The sequence below is a fragment of the Heterodontus francisci genome, chromosome 13 (assembly GCF_036365525.1).
Source record: "Heterodontus francisci isolate sHetFra1 chromosome 13, sHetFra1.hap1, whole genome shotgun sequence".
In the NCBI taxonomy this organism is placed as follows: domain Eukaryota; kingdom Metazoa; phylum Chordata; class Chondrichthyes; order Heterodontiformes; family Heterodontidae; genus Heterodontus; species Heterodontus francisci.
In genome coordinates, this window is record NC_090383.1 from 111,217,609 (window position 1) to 111,230,133 (window position 12,525).

A 12,525-nucleotide genomic window follows, 5' to 3' on the forward strand; every position below is an offset into this window, starting at 1 on the left:
AAAAGGAGCAGAGGAGTTCTCCCCCAGTGTCCTGGCCAATATTACCCCCCAATCAACATTGCTAAAAGAGATTATCTGGTCACTATCACATTGCAATTTGTGGGAGCTTGGCGCCTCCCCAATTGCCTACATTGCAAAGGTGACTACATTTCAAAAGCACTTCATTGGCTGGAAAATCACAGAATTGTTACAGTCCAGAAGGTGGCCATTCGGCCCATCGTGTCTGCACTAGCTCTCTGAAAGAGCAATGCACTCAGTTTCATTCCCCCGCGTTCTCCCCACAGCCCTGCACATTCTTCCTTCTGATATAACAGTCTAAATCCCTTTTGAATGCTTCAATTGAACCTGCCTCCACCACACTCTCAGGCAGAGCATTCCAGACCTTAACCACTCGCTGCGTGAAAAAGTTTTTCCTCATGTCACTTACCAAATACTTTAAATCTGTGCCCTCTTGTTCTCAATCCTTTCACAAGTGGGAACAGTTTCTCTCTATCTACTCTGTCCAGACCCCTCATTATTTTGAAGACCTCTATCAAATCACCTCTCAGCCTTCTCTTCTCCAAGGAAAACAGTCTTAACTTCTCCAATTCCGTGTGATTCTGTGAATCTGAGTGAAGTTTGGAAACACATCTACACACAAAGGGTGGTAGAAATTTGGAACTCTCTTCCACAAACTACGTTTGATGCTAGATCAATTGTTAACATTAAAACTAAGATTGATAGATTTTTGTTAACCAAAGGTATTAAGGATATGGGACAAAGGTAGGTACATGGAGTTACATCACAGATCAGCCATGATCTCATTGAATGGCAGAACAGGCTCGAGGGGCTGAATGGCCTCCTCCTGTTCCTATGCTCTTAAGTCTTTTCTTCCTTTCTTTAAATAATATTTGTCTGGACCTTCCTCTCACTATTCCCTTTAAATTGTTGTCCATGGGCTGACAATATGCAACATAATGTGTTTGAATCAAACGAGATGTAGTTGCTTAAGTCTTTCAGCCATAACTTATAAGGCAGTGCTGCCATATGTGGAGTATTGTAGGATTATTGTGTAGCACAATGATCTATGGCTCAGCTTAAAATACTATCAATCAGATCACTTGACACAAATAAATTAGCAAAAAAAATCTACTACTTCCACCTGATTAACCTCACGCCTGGGAGGTAATTGCATCTGCCTGACTGCCTTCTTTCTCATCATAGACACTGTGTAAGTCTTCCATCCTTTCTGTGTCTGTATTGAGCCCAGGAAGTGCCTTCTGCAAGAGCGAGGGTGAAGTGACTACGCTGACTGCAGCTGACAGCGTAGCTAACTCTTGCTGTAGAAACAGCCAAACTTGTCCTTGAGTGTTGTGATTTGAGTTAAAATTCTCCCAAAGTCTGTACCCAGGTCTACACTGTGGATTTTGAGTGTTGTTTTCTCATTCAAAACAAAGCCCTTCATATTCTGCTCTGTAGAAAGGCACCTGCTGCGGTTTACACATTCCTCGGTCCCTCACTCACCATGACCCATCTTCAAGTCTAGTCAGTGGGTGTCAACAGGCTGATGAACTGTGGTGAGCATCGCAGTCCAGCCTGATCCCGTCCTTACCTGCACTGCATAGCAAGTGTCACTGGACAGTTCATGTATTAGCCAATACTGACTTAGAGATAGAAAGAGAGAGAAACTAATTAAACTACAGAATACTGTACTAAGACATCTTTTCTATATCGAGAATGACACTTATGACAACCAGGCTGTGCGATCCCCTTACTCTCCAGGTATGTTTACAGTCCAGCCTCGAACCCCCTTCAACACAGGCCCAAATTTCACACTTCAGGTAGCCCTCCCTAAGTTCTCCCTCTACCCAGCTCACCAAAGCAATCCCACATTCCACTCCCTTTGACTACAATACCTGACCGACTTGGCGTGAGCAAGTAATTATATTGTAATATGTGGTACTCGGGTGCTTTCTATAATTACTAATAATTAAATCAAATGGTGACATCTGCAGTGAAATTCTAATTAAAGAGAATTATTGGCCCACTAGAACAAAATTAATTGGTACATTATACTGACCTTTAATTCAACAATTGGTTAACTTGACTGGTTTCACTTGTCACAGATGCAGGTCAGATCCTGATGACATCATTGGGACCTGACTGCAATTTAAACTCAGGCCTAAGTTGACTTTCCTGTTTGGATACAGGAGGGTATGGAACGCTCCTCCAGACCCCATAAGGAAAAATTAGGCCTCTGCCCCCATCCTCTTGCCGAAGGTGAGAGCACTAAGAGATTAGCCCCCTACCCCAAGAATCCCACCATCTACCTCGCAGGAGGGTGGGTGGAAAAGCTACTTGCCAGCATTGCTTCCAGCTGAAAAGCCATGGGCACTTAAAATGCAGCTCATTGCCTTCAGGCAGGAATCTTTCACTCTGCTTAATGCCGACTTGTTTATTAATTTTTTCCTTCCTGATCAAAGTACTTGGTAGATCAGAAACAATACTAAGGAGGTTTCCTCAAGTACTGCTCCAGCTATCCCTTCTGTCATCAACTCTTTCTCAAAAAGCCAACCTTCAACCCCGCTGTCCTCTCGAGCTACACCGGGTCCAACCTACAATCTTGGCTTTGGAGCAGAGGGATGATGGCATAGAGGTGGAACATAGAAGGGGAGCAGAGGAGAGGAGAAGAATGGTCAATGCTATCGAAGGCAGTGGAGAGGTTGGGAGGATGAAGCATGCTGTTCTTGCTGTCACAGGACCTTTGTCACCTGAAGGTTTGGTTTCCCCAGCTCCACAAACTCCAACTCATTCAAATCCCTGCAGCAGTAGCGAGCACCCATTCGTCCTCGGTGACACCCAATAGCTCCCAACTCCCAAACCACTGATCACCAGCTCCTCATCCTCGACTTCAAATCCCTCCCTGAACAAAATCTATTTCTCCAATCTTCTCTAGCCCTATGTCCTGGATATGTCCTCCACTCCTCTTTGTCTGCCCTACTGTTCCTTTCCCCTCATCCTCTGCTTCACTGTTATGAACACTGATGGACAGGAAAAGACCCTCTAGTCCATCCACTCTGCCTTACACAATTGTGATACCTTGTGTATCACAATATAGACACTTCACCCCTCCCAAAAGCCATATAATATCCTGGGAGAAACAAAAAATAGGTTTACAAAATACAGGCCAATTTGGGAGTAAAAGTCTGGGAAATTTGAAGAGCAGGGGAGTTCTCCCCGGTGTCCTGACCAATGTTTATCCTTCAACAAACATCAGTGTAACAGATTATCTGGTTATGACCTAACTGCTGTTTGTGGGATCTTGCTGTGTGCAATGCTACATTGGCTACAAAGTACTTTGCAACGAACTGAGGTCATGGAAGGCGTTGGATGAATGCAAGATCAATGCTTCCTTGTCTTTCACACTTCAGTTGGGGTTCTGCTGTCTAGGCCGGGCTGTCTCAGAGTTCACAGCAGCAGAGAAAATTCTCTATTAATTCATTGTCAAAAAATATTCAGCACCTGCTTGAGTTTGAATCCAAACCAACCTCAGCGAAATGAAAGTCTTCCGTTCCCTTTGTGAGTTGTAAAGGTCCTAAGTGAAATGAGATTGGACAGTTTTAAACCAGTTGAGCCACAGCAGAAAACTGCCCATAACATGACAGTAAATAGTCAACCTCCCTCGTGGAGATCGTAAGGATGGCTGGGTGTGGGACATGAAGGTTGGCGGTGGGGGGGGGGGGGGTTCCTCATTTAAGTTTGGAGCTCAGGCACTAAACTGCAGTAGGAGAGAGTGTGTGATCTGCTCTGTGTCTCCCTCTGAAATACCTGACCTGGGAGTGCTTGATGCTGACACTAGTGATAAATGTGTTTGATTATCTAGCACTGACATCCTTTTCTCTGATAAGCACAAACATTCACTCCAGTTCTTTTTCTTAATGTACAGCAAATTTAATTAAAATAGATGCTCACTCAAGGAGTAAGAATAACCCATTTTTCTTTCCCCAGAATTATTTACAAAATGACAACACCGCTTATGTCAGATGTAAAATTTGACCAAACTGTACAGACATGGAAAGAATATATCATTACAATCCCATAAACAAACAGATTAAAAAGGTAGGAAAAGTATTAAAAAGGAAGTGGGAGAGACGACAGGGGATTGGGATTTAAAAGATAGGACCCATCACTGGTAACAAAATGGAAGTGTAGGCTCAGTGGCCTACTCCTCCTCCAATGGGATATAGCTCCCACTAGCACATCTTCCAGCAAGGAACCTTTCTACAGTTGCCAACTCTGGCTCGATGTTACCCTGGAGGCCCATCACATGACCCTCCTGACCAACCGCCGCCACCCCCCCACCCCCCACCTCCAGTTGGCCGCCCCCACTCTTTCGCCATTGGGCACCTGACAAGTTCATTTTCGTGACTCCCTGCCTTCCCGCAGCCATTTGGAAAGCGAACAGACTTTGTGCTACCCCAATGGATGATTCTTGACTCAAACTGCCTATTTTCCCCATCGCCAATATTTTTATAATCAATAAACTAAAGTGTTCGGCAAAAATTAGAAAAACTTTTTTAAACTGAAGAATGGGTAACCCTAAATCTTGCCCACCAAGAGCACAAGCACGATTTCCCAATACACACACACGTTGACTAAGACTCTGCATACGGACCGTGCAAGCAGGATGTTTGGCCTTATGTCGCAGAGTCATTACAACACAGAAGGAGGCCATTCAGCCCATCGAGTCCACCATGCTGGCTCTCTGTAAAGCAATCCAATCAGTCCCACTCCTTTGCTCGCTCCCTGTAGCTCCGCACGTTTATTTCCCTCAAGAGTCCATCCAATTTCCTTTTGAACTCATTGATTGTCTCCGCCTCACCACTCTCGTAGGCAGCGAGTTCCAAGTTATTACCATTCTTTGTGTTAAAAATTCTTCCTCACATCCTCCCTGCATCTCTTGCCCCTTGATGTTGATCCAGGGCTCTGCCCTTTTAGTATAAAGTGTTTTGTGTGCATCTTCCCTGTATACCCTAACAGCAACCTTATTGTAAAAAATAAAGCAGGGGCCACCTGTTTTATAGCTAGTCATCATTGACATTTGGCTCGTACTGAAAAAAGACATTCTTCCAAGGGTGTGTGCAACACACTGTTCATCACAACCGAACGGGAACTGCCGTGAAGGGTAAATGTCCCAGTGTAAGCCACATCTGAAGCACTGTGCACAGCAATCTCTGTGCTCACCACTGTTGGAGGTGCAGTCTTTTTGGATGAGATTGAAGCCCAGTCTGCTCTCTCGGGTGGATGTAAAAGATCCCATGGCACTATTTCGAAGAAGAGCAGGGGAGTTCTTCCTGGTGTCCTGGCCAATATTTATCCCTCAATCAACATCACACAAAAAAAGATTATTTGGTCATTTGGTCTCCTTATTTAAGACGGGATATACTTGCTTTGGAAGCAGTTCAGAGAAGGTTCACTAGGCTAATTCCTGTCATGAAGGGGTTGTCTTGTGAGGAAGGGTTAAGCAGGCTGGACCAATACTCATTGGAGTTTAGAAGAATGAGAGGTGATCTTATTGAAACATGTAAGATTCTGAGGGGGCTTGACAGGGTAGATGCTGAGAGGATGTTTCCTCTTGTTGGGGAATCTGGAACTGGGGGCACAGTTTCAAAATAAGGGGTCTTCCTTTTAAGACAGAGATGAGCAGGAATTTCATCTCTCAGAGGGTCGTTAATCTTTGGAATTCTCTACCCCAGAGAGCAGTGGAGGTTGGGTCATTGAATATATTCAAGGCTGCATTAGACAGATTTTTGATCTACAGGGGAGTCAAGGGTTAATGGGGGCAGGCAGGAAAGTGGAGTTCAGGCCACAATCAGATTGGTCATGATCTTATTGAATGGCAGAGCAGGCTCGAAGGGCCGAATGTCCTATTCCTACTCCTATTTCTTATGTTCTTATTACTGTTTGTGGGAGCTTGCTGTGCACAAACTGGCTGCCATGTTTCTGACATAGCAACAGTGACTACATTTCAAAGGTACTTCATTGGCTGTAAAGCGCCTTGGGGCATCCCGAGGTTGTGGTAGGCATTATATAAATGCAAGTCTTTCATTTAAGTTATGAACCAGTCTTCCAAAAATGTATAAAGATGAGGACAATAGGGGGGGAGGGGTGCTCAATGGACAAAGACACACTCAGGTTCTATCCTTGAGCCAAAAATCAGACGACATTTTATATAAAGTCTGCGCTGGCACTGTATAGCCTATCGCCACCTGCCTGAGGCACCTAAATTTATTTACTGAGGCATATGATCCCTTAATATGCACAACTATTTCTTTCTTTTGCTTTTCATCTGTGTGAAACAGGTGCCTCGAGTTATGATCTGGAATGCACTACCTCACAGGGCAGTGGAAGCAGATTCAATAATAACTTTCAAAAGGGAATTGTATAAATACTTGAAGGGAAAACATTTACAGGACAATGGGGAACAGGGGCACAGTTTCAGGGGAGTGGGACTAATTGGATGGGGTTACCAAAGAGGCACGAGAGCCAAATGGCCTCCTTTCTCTGTTATACCATGATGTTATGAACGAACATCAGCTAAAATGATGCCGTTTTCTCTGATTTTTCTTTTACCACTTAGAAGAGTCTAGCCCCAAATCTGTTAAAAGGAAGGAATTATCCAACAGTATGAGGTCAGTGGGATGAATGGAATGTCAGTATTATCACTCTACAATCCACAATGCCAGTCATGTCATCCTAATATTCTCTCACGGCTCTCACTCCCACTCACTAACTACCACAAGTGAGTTTAGCTGCTGTGTAGCTGAGCCGCACACAACAAGAACGTTCCAAGTTCAAATCCTCGGGGTTGATGCTGATTTAGATGTCACATGGGGCAGTTACTCTTGGTGGAATATCTACCACAGCTCTCACTCCTGATCTGTACACAGCTGGAACTGTGCCCGTGCAGCCATTAGATGAGGAGAGGATTGGGCTCAGCTGTGATGCTCCTTTAGTTCAATACCTGGCCACCGTATACCATCAATGGCAGCCACTTCAGACAAGGTATCAGGGTGCCCAGCGCCCACTGAACCAAAGCAAGGTGGGGTGGGGGGGGGGGGGTAATAAATTGGGAAAACTGGTAGGAAGAAAATTGCCATTAGATGGCTTTCCTGTCAACTCTAATCCCGTGATTAGTCCGACACTGTGTAATTTTTTTTTTTCAAATGTAGGCACTCAGGTTCCTGAAGGGAGAAGAGCCATAAACAGCAACTAAATAGAAATCAATACAGAACCGATTCAACTAACCAACTTATTAGTTGGTAGAAGGGCTCTTCAGCTTCTCAGTGGAGAGCCGGCCCACTCCTTCTTGTACATTTAAAATGCTGGTTCTTCTGTCAGGTAATATTTAAACGGAGTGCTTCTGTGGCCCAATGCCAGCTGGCTAGAATAGTTCAGACTTTGTGTTGGGTGTTCAGCAATTTCCCCACAGTTAGAGTCAAGACTTGAACTGTATAGATCTAATTGCAGAGTGCCTCTAATCACCGTGACTCTTCCACGGGTGAGAGTAGCCAAAGACTGAAAGGTCTGAAGATTAGTGGCCGAGGACAAAAACGCCTGAAATTTCTTTTTGACAAGAAAGCATGTAATTATAGCACTGTTAATGATCTGTAATATCCCAATCTATTTCTATAATGTGCTAATTTTAATAAAATGAAGAAGTGGGTGCTCTTACCAACTTTGCCCAATATAGCTGTCAGGTCTCACATTAAGGGTGGTATAATAGCATTTAATACACATTGCAGCTCATTTAGGGCTCCAATATAGATAGCAGGAGGAGGCTAATGACAAACAATAAATTCAGTTAAGCTAATAGTACAGAATTCTTTTTTGATTTTCTAATAATGTAATTGTGAGCAATTAATTTGTTCAACAATGCAGCCAAACCGGGAAGGGAAGTTGCAGTTTTGAATAGAAATGTGTGCAGCACAGCTTCCAGGCCACTTCGAACGTGTTGGTTGTTCATTCCCCCACACCCCCGCCCAGTTGGCTGCTCGCCCGCTCAGTTTGGGGTGACATCATTACGTGGTGACATCATTACGTTGTAAAGTCAGAGCACACATGCACGGATTCATACTGGCAAGCTGGCAACTGTTTGAATGCATTGATCACGTCAACGATGGCTCTGTGTACATTCTGCGTTGTCAGGGGACACTGTTTTTTTTAAAGCCAGTCTTTTGGTCAAGGACAGAAAGGAAGAAGCCAACGGTGGAATTCCAAAACCCCAACGTCAGAAATCCGCCATTTGGCGGAAATTTCACATCCCTGCTCTTGTGGCATGGGCCTAGGGTTGCCAACTCTGGTTGGACACAATCCAGGAGGTGTCATCACCTGACCTCCAGCCTCTAATTGCCCCTCCCCCATGCTCCCACCATTGGTTGCCATTCAGAACTATCATCGAGCGGCCTGCCTCCCCAGCCAATCGGAAAGGGAACAGACTCATTATTAGCCAATTGGATAATCCTCAACTGTCAGTCAAACAGCCTTCTTCCAGCCCCCATATCTGCAACTTTTTTTTATAATAAAGAAGACTTCAAAGAAAGTGAAAAAAAGCACACAATTTTTTTTTTTAAATCATCTACAATATTTTCTTCTGTGATTGCTTGCAGCAGTGCCCAGGAGATTAATGTTTAATTCCTGGAGACTCCAGGACAATCCTGGAGTCAGTTGGCAACCGTATGCGTAGTGTTCCCAGACTGCTGTGCTGCTGCTTACCTTTCCCATCCCTGGGTTGTCCTTCACCTTGTTGATGGCCCTGAGCAGGCATGGTGGCGCGGGGGGTGGTGACATCTGCAGAATGCCGCTGAAGTTGGTCGGGAACAGGGGGGCGTCGGACACATTTGGTGCGGGAGGTCGATGGTGTTTCTTCTTCTTGGAAGACAGGTTGAGTTTCTGGGCAGCTCTGGAGAAACAAAAAAAAAATGAGGAAAAAATGGATCAAACAGCTGGACCTCTGAGTTAAGGAATCGAGGTTAGATGAGACCGCGAGGAAGAAACTGTAAGAGAGGATCAACACAGTGATCCTATTTCCCTCCCCTAGTGAAAAGCCTCACTCGGTGGGAGCATTGACACAGAGAATCGATGCTGCTATACTGTAGCTCTGCCTCCAATCCACACTTTCTTTGAGCGTGGCTCCCAACTGCGAGCACTGAACATATCCTTAAAGAAACAAACAGCAATAATACAATGGACTTCACCCCAAGTACAAGGTCATCAACTACAGATAGGGGCTCAAATTAACAACATTAAGCTCAGGAGCAAAGGCTGAGCCTTATCAACATCATCCAAAACACAGTGACATTTCTATTGAGTTTTTCAAAAGGGATTCCTCACCATCTGTCAGACTGAGTGAAGTCCCCAACCATTGTAGTTTAAATTGATTCCATTATAAAGTGATGCATGACCCTTGTGAATGTGCCACGTTCAAGGCAAAATGTTGAGGAATTAAGAAAACACATGATGCTGTGAGGCTTGTTGGTTCTCCCTGGATTTAAGACTTAGGAAGGGCAGAATAGTACCCCCCACTCATCTGTATCCCCCACTCACCTGTATCCCCCACTCACCTGTATCCCCACTCATCCGCATCCCCACTCATCCGCATCCCCACTCATCTGCATCCCCACTCACCTGTATCCCCACTCACCTGTATCCCCACTCACCTGCATCCCCACTCACCTGCATCCCCACTCACCTGTATCCCCACTCATCCGTATCCCCACTCATCCGCATCCCCACTCACCTGTATCCCCATTCACCTGTATCCCCATTCACCTGTATCCCCACTCATCCGTATCCCCACTCATCCGTATCCCCACTCATCTGTATCCCCACTCACCTGTAACCCTCACTCATCTGTATTCTCATCGGTGCTCTGGTGATTTGTATTGACGACATATTGTGCCACAGGAGTCAAACTGCAGTGCTATTGCATTTTGCTTCACAGTGTTATTGGTAAAGAGCACATTTTGTTTATGTTACAAGTTGTTACTATTATAAGTTAATATTGTCTCCTAGCTACATTTTATTGTGGGGTTTGATTTGCTATGGATAGGATATTCATTGTCGGAATGATCAGGTTACTATGGATATTGCTCCTCTACGTTTAAGGACGATGTAATGAAATGTAACTATATGTTTGCTGATTTTCTCTGCTCCTTTCCTAAAGGTGCTGTCTCATGTTGCAGCATTGTTGGATGGGTGCAGCATCCATCTTCCATGTGTCAAGCCAGACTGGGAATGTTTGCTGGGTTATTTTCCATGGTTAGGTTCATAACCCAAACCCTGCTCTTAGACAACGTCTATACATCCGCTGTGTGCAGGGGATCGCTGAATAGTTATCAGGAACAGGAACCGTGACGGAATTTGCCCCCTTCCTAGTCCTGGGACACTGGTGCCATCCTCCAGGCCTGACTGCTGCCCTCGCAGAGATCAACTAATTCAGCAAAGGCCAGGAATTGAATTTCGGGTCCCGCTGGATCCTTTTATCGCCCAGGCCACGGTGGACCTAATGTAAACTGTTTAATTCATCCTATTCATTTTCTTCCTTGTAATATTATCTGCTTTTTATTGAAGAGAGAAGGTGAGATGAACCATCAAGCCTCTTTCCATCAGACCATGTACCATTTCAAATATCAGAGACACTTAAACCTTTGAGGCTGCAGAAGGCAAGACTTCCAGGGATAAAGCTCTCCATGGCAGTGCTATTGAACACCAGGTTATCAATCCAACAATCAATACAGCCTCCATTCTTCAAGCCTAACTGATTCGATTCCTCGCCTGGCCATCATTTTCCATTGAGTATTTGCCTCTATCTGTCCCCATGTCAATATCCTTCACTCCCATTTGTAACCAGCTCCTTTTGAAAGGAGCTAACTGACTCATCGCTATTTCGGTTGACCCGCTCTAGACAGTTACACGACCACGGTTGTTCAGTTTGGGGGCTTTGCAGGTGTTGACTAGAAGGATGCAGACACAATGCCGCTTTGTCGGAATTATTTCTACATTTCATCAACAACTTGCATTTATATAGCGCCTTTAAGCCAATAAAATGTCCCAAGGCACCTCACAGGAGGGTTACAAAGCAAAATTTGACATAAGCCACATAAGGAGGTTTTAGGGGAATTGAAGCCACACTGAAGCCGGTTTGTGCTTATTCTGAAGAGGACAAGCCATTGACCTTTTGTGTTTTATGTGGATTCTTACAGCCCATCATTAACAACTTTGCATTGGAACTGATCAATAGAAAGAAGACAATCAAACTTGAGGGCTAATATTCACAGGCTTTGAAATCACATCATCTGACTCCAGTCACTGATGGCTTCATGAGTTCTCCCTATTTCACTTTAACAGAGGTGTTGATCTGTTTGTTTAAATGTCTACTGAACTCTAATCAGCCCTGAAATAAAAACTGCTGGAAGTACAGAAAGTTTATTTTGGGCACCTTAACTCCTCTGTCAAAACAGCAGAGAATGGTAAGGATGCAGTCTGGGTTCATACACTAGTGTACCACAGCGTAATTTCAATGCTGGACTTTCCAAACAAGAGTCACTAAAGCTATCATGAAAACTCAGATTTTAAAACATGCGAATTAGGCACAGGAGTAGGCCACTCGGCCCCTCGAGCCTGCTCCACCATTCAATAAGATCATAGCTGATCTGATTGTAACCTCAACTCCACATTCCCACCTACCCCCAATAACTTTCCAACCCCTTGCTTATCAAGAATCTATCTACCTCTACCTTAAAAATATTCGAAGAACCTGCTTCCACCACCTTTTGAGGAAGAGAGTTCCAAAGACTCACGACACTGAGAGAAAAACTTTCTCCTCATCTCTGTCTTAAATGGGTGACCCCTTATTTTTAAACAGTGACCTCCAGTTCTAGATTCTCCCACAAGAGGAAACATCCTTTCCACAGTCACCCTGTAAAGACCCCTCAGAATCTTATATGTTTCAATCAAGTTGCCTCATTCTTCTAAACTCCAGCAGATACAAGCCGAGCTTGTCCAACCTTTCCTCACAAGACAACCCACCTATTCCAGGTATTAGTCAAGTAAACCTTCTCTGAATTGCTTCCAACGCATTGACATCTTTCCTTAAATAAGGAGACCAATACTGTACACAGCACTTCCGGGGACCTCTATTCCCATCCTATTCATGTATTTGTCAAAATGCCTCTTAAACGTCGCTATCGTACCTGCTTCCACCACCTCCCCCGGCAGCAGGTTCCAGACACTCACCACCCTCTGTGTAAAGAACTTGCCTCGCACATCCCCGCCAAACCTTTCCCCTCTCACCTTAAACCTATGTTCCCTAGTAACTGACTCTTCCACCCTGGGAAAAAGCTTCTGACTATCCACTCTGTCCATGCTGCTCATAACTTTGTAAACCTCTATCATATCACCCCTCCACCTCCGTCGTTCCAGTGAAAACAATCTGAGTTTATCCAACCTCTCCTCATAGCTAATGCCCTCCAGACCAGGCAACAT

At 44.6% G+C, this 12,525-nt stretch overlaps 1 protein-coding gene across 2 annotated transcripts in view; it reads right to left on the minus strand.

Moving 5' to 3' along the window:
* The window catches only part of kif26ba (kinesin family member 26Ba), a 527,333-nt gene that overhangs the window by 294,880 nt on the left and 219,928 nt on the right, over positions 1-12,525 (minus strand). For both annotated transcript variants that reach the window (XM_068045423.1, XM_068045424.1), the window contains exon 5: positions 8,755-8,941. In XM_068045423.1, the coding sequence (XP_067901524.1) occupies positions 8,755-8,941 (187 nt within the window). The remainder of the gene's footprint in view (positions 1-8,754; positions 8,942-12,525) is intronic.